Source organism: Chelonoidis abingdonii, chromosome 10 (genome assembly GCF_003597395.2).
Source record: "Chelonoidis abingdonii isolate Lonesome George chromosome 10, CheloAbing_2.0, whole genome shotgun sequence".
Classification (NCBI taxonomy): domain Eukaryota; kingdom Metazoa; phylum Chordata; order Testudines; family Testudinidae; genus Chelonoidis; species Chelonoidis abingdonii.
Genome location: NC_133778.1, coordinates 9,470,693 through 9,490,724, shown reverse-complemented (window position 1 = coordinate 9,490,724; position 20,032 = coordinate 9,470,693). Strand labels below are relative to the sequence as shown.

Below are 20,032 nucleotides of genomic sequence, written 5' to 3'. Positions count from 1 at the left end.
AGAGGCCTGAGACAAAGGCCTAAATCCCTGGGACAATGGCCCCACTAAAGGGGCTGGCAGCACTTTGGGTGGGGCCAGACTCCTCTCAGACCCAAAAGCGAAGAGACTAAGTCAGATGGGGCACTGGAGTTACAAACACTGACAGATCTAGGTTCCATCTCTGAACCAGTTAAGGGAAACTGAGGTAGGGACAATTGCATTTCTGCTACAGACTGCTGGAGTTGCTACAGTGCTAAGGTCCCTCAGTTATAGGTGCCTGTTAATACAGAAGAAATTAATGGTAATTAGGCAGCCATACACTTTTGAAAATCCCACAAGGCATCTACCTGCTATCAAAATCAGACTCAGAACTCACAATTTATCAGACCACTCTGTTCTATTAGCAAAGTGCTCTGCCAATACACCCAGAAAGTGTGTGAGTCCCATGCAAGGTTTAAGCTATTTTATTTATACAGATAAAAAGGGCACAAACTTAACAAGATAACAAAGGGAACAGAACTGATAAGTTTACCTGGGGCTAGACAGGCACATCTTATTTCCTTATTAACTCTTACCGATCTCCTGCTAATATCCCACCATTAGCTTAAGTGGACCCATTGTTCCATACCTTAATGTTTATCTTCCTGACAACTATATTTTAACATTCCTCATCACTGCTTAAAGGAACATACAGTATTTCTTTAATCCATTTTACCTTCACAATCTAATTTATTCTACTTTCACAATCCCTCCTTTTGGTCAAGCTATGCAATGACCAACAATTACTGGGTTCCACAAATCAATCGTTCTTTGTCTCTTTGTTCATCAGTGATATTTAAAACCATCATATTAGGTGGTTTGGGACAGCTGTCTGCGTAGCTTGTCTTACGCAATTTTGGATACAACAGGAGATTAACTGAAAACATTCAAAAATCATTAGGATTACAAACAAGATAGTCAGGGCTCCCTGAAACAACCAGTTTCCTATGCCAGAGAAACTGAACAGGTTACTTAGCCACTTCCATAAAGAACTCAGCTTTTCATGGGGAAGATATGTGATGTGTTCTAAGTGGCTGGCACGATCTATTACCTCATTGGCATAGTCAAGTATAAACACACAACATTGTTTTTCAGTGAAAGCACAGGTCCCTCCTTTGGCCGCTAGCACTATGTCCACTGCCTGACGGTTTTGGAGGGCCACCTGTCGGATCACCCGTTTCTTTGGCCAGGGCCTTAAACTTTCTCCAGTTTCATTTACCATTATTTCAACTACTGCTTGTAACCTCAGGAGCCTTTTTACATGGTGTATTACTCCCCCAAGTGGGATAAGGGAACCGCCAATGGCCTCTTCCCAGGTTAAGGGCCTTATGTCATTTACATACTGTCATAAACAGATAGTTAAGGGTTAATGTCTCCTTTCCCTGTAAAGGGTTAAGAAGCTCAGTAAACTTGGCTGACACCTGACCAGAGGACCAATAGAGGGACAAGATACTTTCAAATCTTGGTGGAGGGAAGTCTTTGTTCGTGCTCTTTGTGTTGTTGTTGTTCGCTCTCGGGACTGAGAGGGACGGGACATCAATCCAGGCTCTCCAAATCTTTCTGAATCAGTTTCTCATGTTTCAAACTTGTAAGTAATTAGCCAGGCAAGGCGTGTTAGTCTTATGTTTGTTTTCTCAACTTGTAAATGTTTCTTTTTGCTGGAAGGATTTTACCTCTGTTTGCTGTAACTTTGAGCCTAAGGCTGAGGGGGCCCCTCTGGTCTATAGGCATCTGATTATCCTGTAAAGTATTTTCCATCCTGATTTTACAGAGATAATTTTTACTTTTTCTTTCTTAATTAAAAGCTTTCTTTTTAAGAACCTGATTGATTTTTCCTTGTTTTAAGATCCAAGGGGATTGGATCTGTGTTCACCAGGGAATTGGTGAAGTCCCTCAAGGCAACCCAGGGAGGGGAAAGTTTTGAGGGGACAGAAAGTGCCCCAGACACTGAAATTCTGGGTGGTAGTAGTGTTACCAGATCTAAGCTAGTAATTAAGCTTAGAAGGGTCCATGCAGGTCCCCCACATCTGTACCCTAAAGTTCAGAGTGGTGAAAAAACCTTGATACATACCATTGGGCATCTGGTAAGTCCCTTCTTCTTCGCCTGAAATTACAGACGCATTCTCGTGGGAAGGACCCCAGCACTTGGAATTGTGGGAAGAGTCGGGTGGGATAACAGATACCTGACCAGTTAGCTTGTAACGTGGTATAAGCTTTGGTCCCACAAACCCAATGATGGCCTATTAAGGCCAGGAAGGGTCAGTTGAACCCATTTATCATATAGGTATCTGCAAAAGATGAGTAATATCCCCCAAAGGGCACAGGGTAATTCTCCTTACGAGGAGTGGTGTTATTTGCATGGCATTGAAAGATTGTATTGTTTTCACCAAGGTTGCTGTAGCGGGAACATGAGATTGATTTTTCTGTTTGATCTCAGGTTGAAAAAAATTCACATCCCCAGACCCGGCCTGCCACTTTTTAGTTTTGTTCGAATAATCCCATACACCATTGGCCACAATATGCTGAATGCAATGGCTTTTCCCCGATCCAGCCCTGTTCCATTACACAACCAACACCAATGGCCTTTTCCCTCCACCACACTTATCCATTTAGATACATTTATTCCCACTGCTTCCCAAGTGTCATTGCTGTTCCATGTTTTGTTAAATGGATGAGGTCCTCCAGTGAGGTCTGGGGAATTGAGAGGGATTGTCAGGACAGGAACACCAGCTTGAGAGTGGGCTGGGATGTGGCTGCAGACCCAGCATTTAGAAATATTAAGGGTCTGAGCTATCCACACTTGCTGCTGGATAAAAGAATTGTCATTGTGGACTCCCCAGACCTTAAGACACTAGCAGCCGAGGAACAGGCACCACCCGGGGCACATGTTTGAGGCAGGGCCCTTCTGGTTCTGACAATCTCAACTGACAGTACCACAGTCACAGTTTTATGTCCACCAGGCAGCAGGTGCTAGGCTCGCTACTGTTTCTTCTTGGGCCTTGCTTTAGGTCGTCGTCTGCTTCTGGCAACCCCTATGAGAGCATAGATTGTAAGGTATTGCAGGCTGTTCCTCCACATCTTCTTCTGGAGTCAAAATTGACTCTGTGCGGTTCTGAGGTGTTAACTGGTTCGCCGGGGAGGGTGCATTCTTACACTGCGAAGCATGTATCCACGCTGCGATGCCAGACAGTTTAACAGCTGTCTGGGTAGTAAGCAGTGCCTGATGAGGACTCTTCCACCGGTGCTCCAAGGTGTGTTTTCGATGATGGTGCCGTATGTAGACCCAGTCACCTGGCTTGAGATTGTGGCAAGCGTTGGAGGTGGGCTCCGTTGGCCAGGTGGCTCGAACCTGTTAATGGAAGTGACTTACAGCTTGCATTAATCCCCTGCAATGTTGAAGGAGCGTACGGTGAGTCAAGTTCAAGTCTAGGACTGGAGGAATGGTAGCCACGGCTCGCATAGGGCGTCCCATAACAATTTCAAAAGGACTCAGTTTATGCCTTTGGGATGGAGTGGATCGCATTTCCATAAGGGCTAGTGGTAAAGCTGCTGGCCAGCTTAACCCTGTGGAGTCATAAATCTTAGCAAGTTTATTCTTAAGTACACCATTTCACCTTTCCACAGCACCTGCACTTTGTGGGTGGTAGGGACAGTGCAGCAGGTGTGTGATATGTAATACACGATCCAGGTGCTGAACAAGTTGTCCAGTAAAATCTGTACCCCGGTCACTGGACAGAGTGGCAGGAATTCCCTTGGCAGGCATATGATGATTTAACAAACATTTGGCAACAGACAGTGAGTCAGCCTTGTAACAGGGAAAGGCTTCAACCCACCCAGAATATAAACATACCATAACCAAAATAAATTCAAATTGTTGACACTTAGGCATTTGTACAAAATCAAGTTGCCAATGCAAGAATGGTGTTTGGGGCAGGCCCCGGAACCACTGAGCCACTTTTACAAGTTTACCAATGTCGTGGCTTTGGCAAGTGGTGCAGGCAGCACAATGGCGGGCTGCAAAAGAGATGAAATGGGGGGGCCCCCGTCCTGCCTTAGTTACAGCAGAGACCACTCCCTCCTTTCCGACATGCAAAACACCGTGTAGCAGGGTGGCCAGCAAGGGATAGAGTGATAAGGGGTCCACAAAGATGCCAGTTGGCGAACGCCAAAGAGAATCAGGATTTAGAGAGCAACCCTGGGCAACCCAGGACTCTCTTGGCTTCTGGGGCAGAGTCCTGGAGCAGGGTGAGGTCAGTGAGGGACGGCGGTGGCATAGAAACAGAAAGGGAACCTAGAAATGCATCTGGGGAAGGTTCTCGGGCAGCAGCATGTTTAGCAGAGGCATCAGCAAATGTGTTACCCTTAGCAACATCAGTATCCACCGTCGAGTGGCCAGGGCCCTTAACAAGAGCTAGGGCAGATGGAAGTAAAACTGCATACAGGAGAGCAGCGATGTAGGGGCCATTTTTAATAGGGGTACCGGCAGAGGTAAGGAAACCCTGAGCTTGCCAGAGGGTGCCAAAGTCATGGACAACCCCAAAAGCATAGCGGGAGTCAGTGTAAATGGTGGCGGAGAGTCCCTCCGCCAAAAAGCAGGCACGGGTGAGGGCGACTAATTCGACGACTTGCGCCGAGGTTACAGAAGGTAAAGGCGTAGCTTCTAGGGTTTCAGAGAGTGACACTACAGCGTATCCTGCAAGGAGACAACCTTGGTTGTCTTGAAAACAGGAACCATCAGTGAACAAAACAAGGTCAGAGTTAGGGAGAGGGACATCAGAAAGGTCAGAGTAGGGGACAGTGACAGCAGAGACAGTTGCAAGGCAGTCATGGGGATCACCATCATTAGACAAGGGAAGGAGAGTGGCAGGATTTAACTGAGAATAATGCTTTACAGTGATATATAAAGCCAACAGCAGTAAAAGTTCATACCTGGTAAGGCAGACGGAGGAGAGGTGGCTTGTATTACGTTGTAACAGCAGAGTTTCCACAGAGTGAAGGACCATGAGGGTAAGAGGAGAGCGGAGGACAAGGGATTCAGACATTTCGACCAGGCGTGCTGCAGCAGCCACAGCAGACAGGCAGGGAGGCAGGCCTTGGGCCACAGGGTCTAAAGTGGCAGAGAAATAAACCACTGGGTGGCTCTTGCCTCTGTGCACCTGAGCGAGAACTCCAAGTGCACACCCAGATTGTTTATGGTAGAAAAGGGTAAAAGGGTTAGAATAGTCTGGCAGCCCTAAAGCGGGGGCAGAAGCCAAACCCTGTTTGAGGGAAACAAAGACAGAGTTGGCCTCAAGGGGCCACGGCATGGGGTCAGGCACAGAGAACTGAGTGAGTTCCTGGAGAGGTTTTGCAAGGAAGCCATATTGGGGAATCCATTGCCCGCAAAATCTAGCCAGGCCCAAAAACTTTCGGACCTGGCGTGGGGAGCAGGGTCGGGGAAAGCTGAGGATAGCCTGGACGCGGGCGGGAGAAAGTGTATGGGAATCCTGGGAGAGAAGAAAGCCAAGGTATGTGACAGAGGCTTGACAGAGCTGCAGCTTAGAGCGAGAAGCCTTGTGACCCTTGTTTGCTAGGGCAGTAAGGAGCACTAAAGAATCAGTTTCTGAGGCAGACAACGAAGGGAATAGAGTAGATCATCTACATATTGGACTAGTGTGGACCTGGATGGGAAAACAAGGTCAGCGAGGTCTTGGGCTAATGCTTGGGAAAAGTAAGATGGGCTTTCCATATACCGCTGGGGAAGTGTGGTCCATATATATTGCTGCCCCTTGTAAGAAAAAGCAAAAAGATACTGGGAGTCAGAGTGAACCGGGACAGAAAAGAAAGCAGAGCACAAATCAACAACAGTAAAATGAGTTGCATCAGGTGCGATAGAACTTAGAAGCCGGAATTGTTCCTGGGTAAGGGACAACAGGAAAAGCGGGTATAACAATGCAGTTAATGGCTCGAAGGTCCTGAACAAGTCGCCATGATTTGCCATCAGCTTTTCGAATGGGGAGGATAGGAGTGTTACAGGGACTGGAACAGGGAACAATAATGCCTTGCTCCCACAGGGCAGTTATGACCGGAGCAACGCCAGCCTGTGCCTGGGGGTTTAAAGGGTACTGAGACAGGTGAGGCAGGTGGTTGGAGGAGTCAACAGTAATGCAGACGGGGTCAGTATTTAAGCAACCCACTTCAGATGGGTGGGTTGGCCACAAAGAGGATGGGACCTGCGAAATTACATGTTCAGGGGATGGGATCAATGAGTAACAGGGGACCAGAGTGGAAAGGGGAATGTTCAGACAGCAGGGAGGCTACAGAATCACTCAGTGAGGACTGGGGGATTTGTAAGTAGACACCATCCAGAGAACAGTATATGGTGCAGCCAAGCTTACATAACAGATCCCGACCCAAAAGGTCTACTGGAGTGGAATCAGAGAGAAGGAAGGCATGATCCGCAGAAAGGGGACCAATCTGGACCAGTAGAGGTTTTGAAAAAGGATAAAGGGCTGGGACTCCCTTAATGCCCACAGTGGACACGGTTTTTCCAGAGCGGGGAACTGCAGGCAGGTCGGTAGTATGAACTGCAGAGAGCGGAGATCCCATATCAACAAGGAAACAGAGAGAAAGATCATTGATAGTCAAAACACACTCACCCGTGGGAGTGAGAGGTAGTAAAGGAGCAAAAATTTCCTGAGGTTCCCCGGCATCCCATCATTGCTGTGGGACAAAGTAAGGCTGGGGACTGACTAGCTGTGCCAACCGGGGGTCTAACTGGTTGCCTACAGAGCTATTAGGCCGCCACGGACACTCGTTCTTCCAATGTCCAGGCTGCTTACAGTAATTACAAACTTCCCCAAAACTTGAAAATCCAGTTCCACAGCCCCTCCTGTGACCATGTCCCCGTCCCTGGAACCTTCCCCGTCCCCGGTACTGTTTGCCCTGCCCTGAATAATGTTGTATTTGCAGGGCAATTAATTTTCAGGAGGACTGTTCCTCCTTTCCTTTCAGAGTGCAATGGCAGTGCTCTGCCACTGCTTCCAATTTGTCCATGGTTTCAGTCTCCCACCCAACACTTATTCGCTTTAGCATACTGCCAATAGCAGGTAGGAGGCCATTAACAAATGCATGAGCCAAGGTGCCCCTGTCCATTTTCACCCGGTTGCTGTATACCAGAATATTGCAGAAAAACATCAGTCAGCCGGGTGCAAGTCGCTCAGGTTTTCTCCCTGTCAGTTTACAGCGGTGTATGGCCCTCCAGTTGGTTTTAGGAGTCCATACTCAAGGGATGGCCTTATGTAGGTGTTTAGCTCGGTCTTTACACTTTTTCCAGTATTCAGCGTCAGGATCGGTGTCTGGAAAATTAGAGTGGCACTCACTGATGGGCCAATTTGCTGCTGTGAGCCATTTTCCATGCTTGCTAGGGGTTACAAGTAGCTTGCACAGCTGCAGGAGGTCTGCCTCAGAGCGTTCATAGGTGTCGCACACCAGCAAAAATTCCTCTGTGAATTTGGTAGGATTTTCCAGGGGCTTTGGAAAGCCTTTTACAATTGAATGGAGCTCTGTGAAGTCCAAGGTTTATAGCTCCAAGTGGGATCTTCTTGTTGGCCCCCAGTATGCAGGATTCGGAGGGGAGCCTGGAGAGTTTTAGAGCCAGAGCACAAGTGGTGGACCCAATCGTTATTTAGGCTATCTTTGTATGTATGAGGGAAATCAGGGGACTCAGGCAGACTGGAGGTTTTCAGGGAAACGGGGTCTGAAGGGTCTGAGGAATGGGTCTGGGCGGTATCAGATGATCCAGACTGGCCTGAACTGGTGACCTCAGAGTTGTTCCTGAACTGGGGAGGTTGGTGACCGTCTATTGATCCGACGCAAGGCTGCCAAGCCAATTAATGCGTCTTTCTCATTGTCGTCCCCAGAATTTAAAAAGGGGCTTTCTTCACCCTTTTCCACAATGAGATAGGAGTATGAAGGGGGTTGGGATCGATCCGAGTCTTCTCGCAGAACGGGGTAAAGGGGAGCGCTTGGTCTGGTGGTGGGAGAGGAGGCTTCCACTAAAGCTTTTAACTTATCATCTGAATCTTTGAGAGAGGCGAGCTTTGATTCTGTTCATCTACAATTTGCCTCTTCCCACCACTGCATGAAACAATCAACCTCTCCTCTAACCAATTTAGTTTTAGGTTGGCCGAGTTTGTCTTTTAAGACGTCCACTCGGTCTTTGTCACAAGATCCTAACAGTGGCCACTGCACTGTGCAGGAGGTCAGACTAGATGATCATAATGGTCCCTTCTGTCCTTAAAGTCTATGAGTTTTGGGATCCCTCTGAGTTAACCTAGACCATTTTTCCAGAAATTTACAGGAGTCCAGACCCTTCTTAAAATGCATAAAATAAGCCAGCGTTCTTTTAGGGAACTGTCCCAACTTAGATGTCTGGTTACCCATACAGGAGGACTTCACACACACCAATCGCACAAGAAGGAAATTTCGTTTGTCAGAGTGATGCCCAGTGCAACACACAAAAGGAGCCCACAGGCTACTGCCTCCATCGTCCTTGCTTTCACACCAAGGGTTTTACCCAAAGTGCGGTGTGGTTGCGATTGTGCAGATTTCACTCACTCAGACCGTGGGGACAGGAACCCCTTGGTCAGCCAATCCCCGGACGGAGACGGTACCCAGACTCAAACACTCCACAGGAGGACAGATAGATGCAGAGACAGGACAGTCCTCAGTCCGGACAAAACACAGAAATAATTACCTGACCAGATTCCTGATGTCAGATCCCTGGATCCCTACCAGAACAGAGTGGGAACCAACAGGTTTGATGGCATAGATGTCACTGTGGTTGTGCAACCTTCCGTTCCGGCAGAGGATTGCTCGGGCCAAATGCCCAGGTGCCAGCTGCCATGGTCATCCTGCAAAAACATTCAGGAATCACATGGCCCCAGTGAAGACGGTTGCCATCTCAGTGGGATCTTCAAATTGTCAAAGTTAGACTCAGGACTCACATTTTGTCAGACCACTCTGTTCTATTAGAAAAGTGCTCTGCCAATACACCCAGGTAGTGTGCGAGTCCCATGCAAGGCTTAAGCGACTTTATTTATACAGATAAAAAGGGCGTGAACTTAACGAGATAACAAAAGGAACAGAACTGATAAGTTTACCTGGGGCTAGACAGGCACATCTTATTTCCTTATTAACTCTTACCGATCTCCTGCTAATGTCCCACCATTAGCTTAAGTGGACCCATTGTTCCATATCTTAATGTTTATCTTCCTGGCAACTTTATCTCAACATTCCTCATCCCCGCTTAAAGGAACATACAGCATTCCTTTACTCAATTCATTCTACTTTCACACACTAAATGGATCCACTTATTCATTTCTGTCGGTGTATTTTTACTGTCTCGAGGGCTGTTTCTATGTGTAATTTGCACTTGGGAGCAGGGTTGGGTCTCTATCCATGTTACCTTCTGTACTGCTATTGCAAAGTGTGCGTATTTCATGAGCAGCGTGGTACATTATGAAGACACGGCACTAATGAATTTGATCTGGGCGATTCTTGGCTCTCTACAGTCCCATGCAAGAGTGCCTCAGGCTCAAGCCAAGACATGCAACTTTCCCCTCTCAGGAATTCTTGGGCACAATCCTATTTCATTAAGAAATCTCCCAGAATGGGAGCATGAAACAGGACTAGCAGGATCCCAGCAGCTCAGGGCCCTGGGCAGCCAGCTGGGTCCAAGCTCCCAGGTAGGTGTCCCCAGAGCTGAGCAGAGAGTGACTCTCCCATCCCTGCTCCGCACTGTGGGCCGTCTTTGCCTGAGACTCACACCGGTCTTTGTTGCTATTTTATCACATGGCAAAATCCTAGGTCCTTGGCTCTGACTCCCAGCCTCTTGTCAGTCTCCCTCAGCCACTCGTGCTGCCAGTGTTTTCCCTCCCATATGGACTCTGCATGACAAATTATTCTCACCCCCACCTACCCAGCTTTGCCAGCCACAGGGCCAGAACACATATGGGATGTTCTGGCCCTGCGGTAGCTCTGTGTCTGTGGGAAATGTCACTGCATTCCTCACTGAGCTGGGCACATTGATGCTGGAGACGCTGCTGGAGAGACAGAGATGGGCTGCTGCCCATCTGGAAATCTACCCATCATCTCCAGCTGTGCCTGTCCTCTGGGGCTGCCACCCAGCCAGGGATTCTGGATTCTGCTTCTGAGGCTGTTTCTCCTCTACCCCAATTCAACCCCTTGTGGAGGGACAGGGAAGACCCAAAGATCGAGCTCAGAGGCCATCAGAGCTGCAAGAGCCAAGACACGGATGTACCTGCATTCCCGCTTCTAAAGCTGGATGGGTTGAGACATCAGTGAAAGGGTTGAACGTGGGGGAATGAGTGATTCCTGCAGAGAGAGACAACTCGCCCAGTCTGGGACACTTGGCCTCTCCCCCTTCCAGAGCTCAAGAACCTTTGACATTCCCAGGCTGCTCAGGAAAATGGGATCTGCCAGAAGTTTTATTTGCATCTTATTGGGGGGGAGGGAACAAATAACTGAACAATACTGACAAAATCATACAATGAGCAATAAAGACTCCGCAGACACTCAACTTCCCAGAAATTTCAGACCCCTTCTCTCCCCAGCGTCCCACACCGAAACAGGAGTAAAATGCCTCCCAGGGCGGCAATTTCTGGAATAATCCCAGTGCGCAACAATGGGAACTGAGCCCCTGGCTGAGAACAGGGACCAGGAAACCCAGCTGAACCTTTCGGCCTGCCCCTGACAGAGAGCGCTGGGAAGGGACGGGAGAGGGTCAGAGAACAATGCAATACAGTAATAATAATGTCACGCTCCCGGTGCCTCCATCCTCCTGAGACACACATTACACACGTCAATAGTGGAGCCACTTGGCTCCCTAAGGCGTTGGCCAACTCTTTATTATCTCCACCGTTCCTCCGATCTCTACAGACGCAGAGAGAAGAGGAGGGGAAGTGGCCAGCACTAGTCGATGTGGCGTTTCATGTGGAATATTAAGGAAGTCTTGGTCTTGTACCTTTCCTCACAGATGGAACACTGATAGGGGCACTCTCCCGTGTGCCTTCTCCGATGGACATTGAAACCAGATTTTTGTCTGAAGCTCTTCCCACAGTCGGGGCAGGCATAGGGTCTCTCACCTGTGTGAATTCTCCGATGGTCAGTAAGGTGATGACTCTGAGTGAAGCTTTGTCCACAGTCGGGGCAGCTATAAGGTTTCTCCCCCGTGTGGACTCTCAGGTGTACAATAAGGTCTGAGGTACAAGCAAAGCTTTCTCCACACTCTGGGCAACCATAAGGTCTCTCGCCCGTGTGAATCCTCTGATGTCTAGTTACATGTGCACTCTGAGTGAAGGTTTGTCCACAGTCAGGGCATTTATGGCATTTCTCTCCCGTGTGGATTCTCTGATGTACAATAAGGCCTGACCTCTGACTGAAGCATTTCCCGCAGTCAGGGCACTCATGGGGTCTCTCTCCTGTGTGGGTTCGCTGATGTCTAATAAGGTTTGATTGGTCATTGAATTGTTTCCCACACTCAAGGCAGTGATAGGGGGTCTCTCCTGTGTGAGATCTCTGATGTCTAACAAGGTGTGATCCAGAACTGAAGCATTTCCTGCACTCGGCACATTCGAATCGCTTTTCCTTAGTGCAGATTCTCGCCTGGATCGTGGCCACATTGGGATCCTCCGAACCTCCCCCTCGGTGAGTGGATTCACCCAGTGTTTTCCCTGGGTGGTTTCCCTGCTGCTTCTCTGGCCTACACTGAGTTTCTCTGGCATGCACAGGACTCTGTGAATCATCCTCTTCACACCTTCCTAGCAACGTCCCCTTTGGTTCCATTCGCTCAGGGCCTGCGGGACAAGAATTCTCTTCATTGCTCTCACTCACTGGTTCATCACCTGCTGGGACAGAGAGAGAATCCGGACAGGAGTCAGTCCCTGTGCCGGGGGAACAGAAAGGTCAGAAAAGGAGAACAGGAAAGTGCAGAAACAAAACAAAAGAATTGCTGGGAACACTGACAAATCAGGAGTTGAATTCTTCCCGCCGCACCCCAACCCTTTCCATGAAGAAAGAGAGAAGGGAAAAATCAGCTACCTATATGTACTGTATTTGATGCTTTCAAGATGTTGCGCATGTCTATTCCACTTCATGTCTACTCCAATTTAGGGGTGTGAATGCTGAATGCACTGTAATTGGAGAGTTTCTGCAGTGGTACCCACTGGGGTGGCACATGCGCCATGCATGCCCTAATGCATCCAGGTAAGGACATGAAGGGCAGAGCTCTCCCTGCACCATCTCAGTTCATTTACACAAGCAACCTATCATAATGGACTCTGAAGGTGAAGGGAGCAGGGTGGGTGCTGGAATAGGCATCTGCAAGATGTCCTGGAAAACAAACAGTACAGGTATGTATTTGTGTGTGTCTATTCCACTTCAGGTGACTCCCAAACAGTGTTCTATGGAGGAGGGTTTGGAGTCTAGCTGCTCTGCAATTGCTTTTCAGAATTTCCAAAGCTAGCGCAGTCTCTAGAAGTGGCTAAAGTGGCACCATGCTTGGGAACAGTGTGATTTGAAGACCAGGTTGCTGCCTTGCAGTTATTTGGGATTGAAATGTCCTGTCCGAAAGCTGCTGAGGCTCTCACACAGAGTTCCGTCAGCTTGGAAGGAGGTTTTAATTTTGCAAGATCGTAACTTGTAGTGAGATGAAAGATGATCCTCCCAGAAATTCACCCTATGGGAACCTCCTGTCCTCTCATTCTCTCCACACAGGAAACAAAGAATTGCAGCAAAGACTGAAACTGTTTTGCCCTGTCCAGTTAAAAGGCAAGGGCCAGCAGACATCCAGCAAATGATGTTTCTCCTGAACCTTACGTGAACGTGATTTGGGGGAAAAGGGAGGGGAAAAGATGGTTTGATTGAGAGGGAAATCAGTAACCGCCTTTGATGAAGACCTGTGGATGAAACCTTAAAGCAACTTTAGTCTTATAAAGAGAGTACACCAAGGGGTGGGGGGAGTGATATGAAATTCATGCTTGTGGCTTCCAAACCCTTCTAGCAGAAGGAACTGCCACTGGAAAGGTGACCTTGGCTGATAAATTAGGCAGGCCACTGGTCTGGTATTAAACCAGAGAGTCCTGCTTGTCTAGAGCATTTCCCCATCCGGTACTCAGACAAAACTGGTTTTGTCCAGTATCAGACATACTGAAGAGCACACCACTCCACCCCTGCCAGTGTGTCCTTGCATGCTGGTGAGCGTGCGGTGGTCTGTTCTTAAAAATTCTGCCCCCCACATGCAGTGAGCTCACACACCATGCATGAGAAATCACACTGGTGGGATGGGGTCATGTCAACAAGAACAGGCTCATGACGTTCTGGGAAGTACCAGAATGTCCCGTTTTCTGGGAATGCATGAGTGGCCACCCTAGGATAAGTACTGAAGAGGACAAAAGCCATAGGCTCAAAGGGAGAACCTGTGGAGGAGACAACACTAATCTCTAATCTCAGGGTAGCTGGCACCGTAACTTGAGAAAAAAGACTAGTTATTTCTTATTGGCAGAGTGAGTCTTCACAGCACAATTAGTCTGAGTTGTAACGTGAATCTTACCCCTTACTCAACTCCCCCCCACACAACTCCCTGAAACACAGTCTGGAGAAGCCAGACTACTGCATGGACCTATATAACACGGGGTTCATCAGCAACATCATGGAGATCTATGTCTAGATCTCCCGTAGTGGTATCTCCACTGAATGCTCTATTTTGTCACCAAAGAACGTAATGGAGAGAATCTAGATCTCCTCTCTAGAACACGTATGGGGTTCTTCTTCTGAATCTGATAATGAATATGGGCAGTCAGTGGCCATCGGTGGTGCAATACTAGGACTCACCAGAGTACAGCCTCTGGATCTGTGCCTCTTGGCAGTAGGTTTAAATGTTGATACTGATGGCTTGAGTCCTATAGGAACACTCTCTGTAGAAGAAACCAATACTGGAGGCTTTGAAGATGCTGAGAATGTCATGGCTGATGGTACTGATCCTACAGATGTTCTAGCCAGTGATGAGGGCATCACCGACTGTAATAAAGGCTGTACCTTATGAGCAGTCAGAGTTGGATCTTGTTGCACCAAAGGGGAATCCTGAACCCACAGACAGACATTGCATGACAAATCTCATGACACTGCATGAGCATCAGGTGTCATGGGTCTCAGTAATGCTTCTGGCAGTACTGAAGTTGATGCCTTTAATACATTGTCAGAGCCATTCTCAAGGAAACATGCTCTGGTTCTGGAGTCAATGGCTGGATTTCCTGCTCTGATTCACTGTCAGCACTGGGGAGCAGCTAGTCTCTACTTCCGCTCCAACCTTGGTACCTGACAGTTCCCAGGAGGACTCTGCAGAGGCTTTTCAGCTCCCAGAGTCCGGTTCTGAAGAAGAAAAGCTCTTTGATTGATAAGTCAAGTGTTGCCGTGAGACTAACTTACTGCTCTTACAGAATATGGTGGGAGAAGGAGAACAAAAATCCATAGGAAAACTCCTGGCCTAGGACAAAGTACTGGACTCCAGATGACTGAGGTCTGAGAAGAGATGTACAGCACGCTCAGTATATTTTTGTGTTCTTTTCTTGAAAGATCTACAAATAGATCATTTGTCTCTAATGTGCCCCTCACCGAGTGTGAGGGCTGTTCAGTAGATGAGACACCCTGCAAGTGAGACAGTGCTGAACTCTAGGAGACTTTGATATAACCAAGCCCCCCAGTACCAGGTAACAGAGCCCCAGAGAAAAACAAGAAAAAAACAACTTTATAAAATAAGGAAGAACCAAATCTCCAGTGAGAAATAGAATTATTTACAGAAAAAAGTTTCCTCATAAGAAAGAAGGGAACCCATGAACAACAGCTGATGGAGGGCTCTGACCACCAGCCACTGCGGGTGAGAAGTAGCTGTCTGGGTGGTGCCACCTTTTATTCCTTTGCCTGGATACATGAAGACATGCATGGCAAACTAACAGGTACCACTAGGGAAAACTCTCTGGCTACAGGTTACTCAGCTCTTACACACCTGGAAGGAGAACAGCCAATTCTGCCTCCACATCCCATCTGAAAACTCAGGGGGCAGGGAGCTACTGTCAGGTATCCATGAGGGTGCGGGGAAAGCCATGAATTATGTCTTCCAGCAGGACATGACACATGCTAGGACAATCCTGACCTGGGAGCAATGAGTTAGAACCGGAGAAGCACAAGGGGCCTGCATGAGAATCGCAGCACTGTAAGTCAATGACAGACGGTTTCCACATCCGTTTAACCAATTTCTCACCTCTGGGGATGTTTCGCTGGATCTCTCTAGTCTGGGACCCCTGGAGATCAGTGACCCACGGCTCTTCCCCTCGGTCCAACTGGGAGATCATGCTGGGCTTGGGAATTGGAAAACCTGCTCCGGGAAAAGAAACAAAGTGAGAGCTGAGTTTTACCATTGTTCTCAGACAGCTGTTTCCAGATGCGCTGGCTGGGTGGATGTCTGTAGTGGGGCGGCTGCCTCACTCCAGTAAAGAGGGGTCACAAGCAGCTCTGGAGAGGACTGCGGCTGGGCAAAGGCTGGGCTGACTGGGGAAGTACCCACAGCTGGGGTCACGCCCCCATCGGGCCACAGCAGGCCCTATAAAAGGGCTATGAGCCAGGAGCTCAAAAAGACAGTCTCTCTCTAGCTTCTGAGAGAGAAGGACCTGGCTGCCTGGGAGCTGAGGCGGGTACCTTTGGTGGTTCAGTGCTGGGGAAGGGCAGAGAGACTGGGGAGCTCCAGCCTGGCAAAAGCCCAGGCTGTGGCCTTGCTAAAAAGGCCAAATAGGTACCAGGGCTGCAGAGGGGCAGCCAGAGATAGGAAAAGGCCGCAGGTCCTAACCCCCCTTGCCGATGAGGAGTGGTTTGCAGACTGCAGTCTGCCTCAGTGAACGGGGGCTGGATGGTGACTGGCAGTGGCCACTGAGGCAAGGTGGGGATAGAGGGTTGGGGGTTCCCTTGGGTGAGGAGACCCAGATTGTCATCTCCCCACTACAATGTCCCTGTATAAACCAAAGGGATGGGAAGTGTTCCTGGAGAGCCTTTGGGAGGGCAGAAGTGGATTGTCCTGCTAAATCCACGGTTGTGAGTTCAATCCTTGAGGGGGCCATTTAGGGATTTGGGGATTGGTCCTGCTTTGAGCAGGGGGTTGGACTAGATGATCTCTTGAGGTCCCTTCCAACCCTAATAATCTATGATTCTGGGATCCCCACTGAATGGGGGATTTTATGACTCTGGTACAGCGTCACTGCAAACGCTTTACACCTTCCTAACCCTGCTGAGCCTGTGACTATGGGGCTGATTCCTCTGAAATCTAAGGGATCAGGGAAGAACCCTGAGCAGAAGCTGACTAGGGCACATCAAAGATGCCCATTTTCTAACACCGAGGGGACAGGGGTCCTTACCCAGTGAGGTCACATTCCTGTAATTCTCCTGCATGACATCCCTGTACAGGGCTCTCTGACCCGGGTCCAGCAAGGCCCATTCCTCCTGGGTGAAATACACAGCCACTTCCTCGAAGGTCACCGGCATCTGTGTCAACAACAAGAGTCCCCCACTTACAACCTGCTGTCCCAGCCACAGCCCCCTGCCCCCAACTCAGTCACAGAAAGAGCTGGAAACGTCCACAGACAGCAGGAACAGTCCTTGGGGAAGATGGGGAGGGGGGTAATTTCTGAAAGAGATTAGTTTAAAAACATGCAGTTACTGTGATGAAACCACAACTCCAGTAATTTTATTGCGGGTCTCACAATATTTATCTGGGAATTGACACGTGTGGTCTCAGCATTCCTGGCAGTGAAATCGCACATGTTCAACATGGCTGGCTTCTGCCATGGCTTTTGTGGGAGAGGCGAGCCTGATGTCAAGAAGCCCTGACTCAAGATGGCTGCCATTTCCCCACCATTTGATGCGTGGAAGAGAGGCTGCCCGCAGCAAAGGGGGCCACCAGCTCCCACTGTTTTCAGGAAGGCCGAAGCCAGGCTGTCCTGGGGGGATGTGGTCGGGGCTCTGGGGTTGGCAGACTGTGTACGGAGTTAGAGGCGTGGAGAGGAAGAAGCAGGTGGACGGCATGTGTGTGTGGGGTGAGCTGGGCAGACTGGGAAGGTCACAGGGGATGTGTGTGTGGAGGGATGGGGTGCAGAGGAGGGCACATGTTGGGGGTGGCAAACTGAGGAGGGATGAGGGGGAAAACAAAGAGTCAGTCCGAGGGGGAAAGAGGATGTGTGAAAAAGAATGAAAAGGGAAGTGTGTGTGTGCAGGGGAGGAGTTTAACCAAGAACAGTGCAGGGTCACTGGGGTGGGGGCAGGCTGACGGGGTGCAGACCGATGCGCATTGGGGTAGGTGTGACCAAGTAGAAATTTTCTTTAATATTTTGTATGATTCCTATGTGTGTGTCTCAGTTTCCCTCTCTACTTTGCATAGCTACGCAGTGGGTGCAGGAGGGTTAACACTGCTCCCGCAACAGCACAGAAGACATGCGGGGAGCTGGGAGTGTTGGGGCGGGGTCACCTCGCTGTCTGGGGTGGAATGACTGGGCCATTAAAGGGCTGGCTGGAAACTGACCCCCAGATCGATGGAGAATCTGAAAAGACAGTGGGAGCCCCAGTGGCTGAGACACTCAGCCCTGGCAATCAGCGACTGGGAGGAAGGAGATTCCCCTCCCACCCCCACGGTTGGGCTGGGATGCTGAGCAGAGGCCCCAGCTGCAGAACAAAGCGGAAAGGTGCCAGGTGGCAGGGTTAAGTGCTGTCTTCTGGAGAGACACGGAGCTCTCACTTTGTACTGGCAGAGCCTGTCTACACAGCAAAGGGAAGCCTGCTGCTGCCCTGTCCCAGCTGACTTGGGCTCATGAGGCTCTGGCTGAGGGGCTGTTTCACTGCTGTGTAGACTTCCAGCTCTGGGAACCTCCCACCTCACAGGGTCCTACAGCCTGGGCTTCAGCCCAGATGGCTACACAGTAATGGAACAGCCCCACAGCCCGAGTCAGCTGGCAGAGGCCAGCTGCGGGTGTCTAGTTGTTATGTAGACACACCCAAAGAGCCAGAGCCAGTAATGGAATCCATCACAGCTTGGCTGGCTGATTGCACTGGCTTGGCCAGGATGGGCTATGGCTTAACCTTAACCAAAGCTTCTCTCTGCTAATCTCAGGGCTTCCCCATGCTGGGTCCCAGCCCACTAATAAACCCTGCTCTGTTTGGAAAGGGCTGCTGGATGTCACTGCAAATCCTGGCTGAGATATACTGATCCTGGCAGAGCGGGCAGGTCTCTACCCAGGAGCCTGGCTCAGTGGGACTCGCTGGGCAGAGCTCACGGCACGAAGCAGCAAAGCTGGAGTCCAGACCCTCATTCTTGGCAGCAGTGAGGCCTTTACAGAAGAGTGGGACCTCTTGGGGGTCTGGCCAACTGAAGGGGATCCTCCAAGGGGCTTTTTAAAAGCTGGGGGGGTAGCATGGATCTTGTGGATCTGTAACAGCCGCTAGGAGACAGACCAAAGAGTTTGCAGGGTGGTGAAGGCAGGAGGTAGGCCGAAGATTGGACAGGAAGATGTGAGCGGGGGCAGGAGGCAGATGAAGGAGATCACGGGGGGATGTGTCTGGGAAGGGTGGGAGCAGACCCAGGGCTGGACAGCAGGATGCATGCAGGGGGTGAGTGAGAGGTGGGAAGGCAGACTGACCCTTAAGGGCACATAGGGATTTGTGTGTTGTGGGGGACTGGCAGGAGGTAGCTGGAAGAGGCCTCAGGAGGATGTGTGGGGAGGGGGCATAAGCAGCAGGAGATGGGATATGGGAGGCAGAATGAAGAGGATGTGGGGGATTATTTGTGGCAGGGAGGTGGGTAACAAGCTGAGGAAGGTGCTGTGGATGTGGAGGTTCAGAGGGGGCACACTGGGGAGGGACCAGGCAGCAGACTTGTTACCCCAAAATAGATTTTGGGTGCCCCTAGGTAAATGACCTGCCTATTGCTCCCTTAATCTGTCCTCCCCGAGGTATAAATTCCCACGGTTGTTAAGGAAAACACTGAAGGACACAATATAACCTGCACATAAAGGAACTGACAGGGGCAGTATTCTTTCCAAAACAACAAATGTCCTTTTATTAAAGTAACAATCCCTCCTACAACTAATCTAGAGACAGGAATCAAACAAATCCCCTACTGCAAATTACAAAGCATTGAAACAGCCACAGCATACAGTTTACATGATTCTAAGGGAAGCACTTTGCTACAGATGGCCAGTTTGGAACAAATTGCTGACAGCGTTTCTTAAATTGCTTTTAAGTTTACATAGTTAGCTTGCAATGGGTAACTCACACACACACTAATCCTATATACTATCCTACAATGTGCCTATTCTCTGCTATAATTAAAAGAATAGCAGGCTTACTTTATAAATCCGTTGGTATCCCTTTAAATCACTGTTATAAATACTTCGGTATTTTCCTTTAATCACTATTGCTTTTCAGTTCCTGGTCAGTCAATTCTGCTCCACTCTGGTTTTTTCTCTCTCTCTGCATCACAGCAGCCCCCACAGTAGATTTGCCCACTCCAAATTGATTGGTAGCTGTCTGGCGTTGCAAGCTTCCAGAGGGCTATTGCCACTCGCTTCTCCACTGTGAGGGCTGCTCTCATCTTAGTATTATGGTGTTTCAGGGCAGGGGAAAGCACGTCACAAAGTTCAAAGAAAGTGCTCTTACGCATGCGAAAGTTTTGCAGCCACTGGGAATCGTCCCACACCTGCAATAGTCGATTTCTGGCTGGTACATTGGGTACCGTTCTAAGCATATCCATAGTCTCCCTCAGTCTCCCCCGACCTTTGGAATTCCTAGGGCTTGAGAGTACCAAGTGCCTGATTTGAGCCAGAACAATCATTGTCGGGCGGCGGTGCAGTTCCTGGGGACAGCCTCACCCTCCCTTTGTGGAAAGCAAGCAGACAACTGATTTCGCGACCTTTATCCC

General features: G+C 49.3%; 2 protein-coding genes across 5 annotated transcripts in view; one reads left to right on the top strand and one right to left on the bottom strand.

Annotated features, from left to right (window-relative positions):
• Window positions 1-20,032, top strand: part of LOC116815868 (uncharacterized) — a 385,671-nt gene that overhangs the window by 188,889 nt on the left and 176,750 nt on the right. The gene's annotated exons all lie outside the window — the stretch shown is intronic.
• LOC116815861 (zinc finger protein 2-like) overlaps window positions 1-20,032 on the bottom strand; it is a 29,981-nt gene that overhangs the window by 8,819 nt on the left and 1,130 nt on the right. For 2 of the 4 annotated variants that reach the window (XR_012656618.1, XR_012656617.1), the window contains exons 2-5: window positions 16,482-16,608; window positions 15,338-15,451; window positions 11,166-11,924; window positions 8,756-8,912 (exon numbers count right to left, since the gene is read on the bottom strand). Coding sequence is in view for 2 of the 4 variants with exons in the window: in XM_032764581.2 (XP_032620472.1) it covers window positions 10,993-11,924; window positions 15,338-15,451; window positions 16,482-16,608 (1,173 nt within the window). In the remaining 2 variants the exon portion in view is untranslated. Of the gene's footprint in view, window positions 1-8,586; window positions 8,913-10,490; window positions 11,925-15,337; window positions 15,452-16,481; window positions 16,609-20,032 lie in introns of those variants that run through there. The other 2 variants (XM_075069936.1, XM_032764581.2) reach the window with 2 other exon arrangements.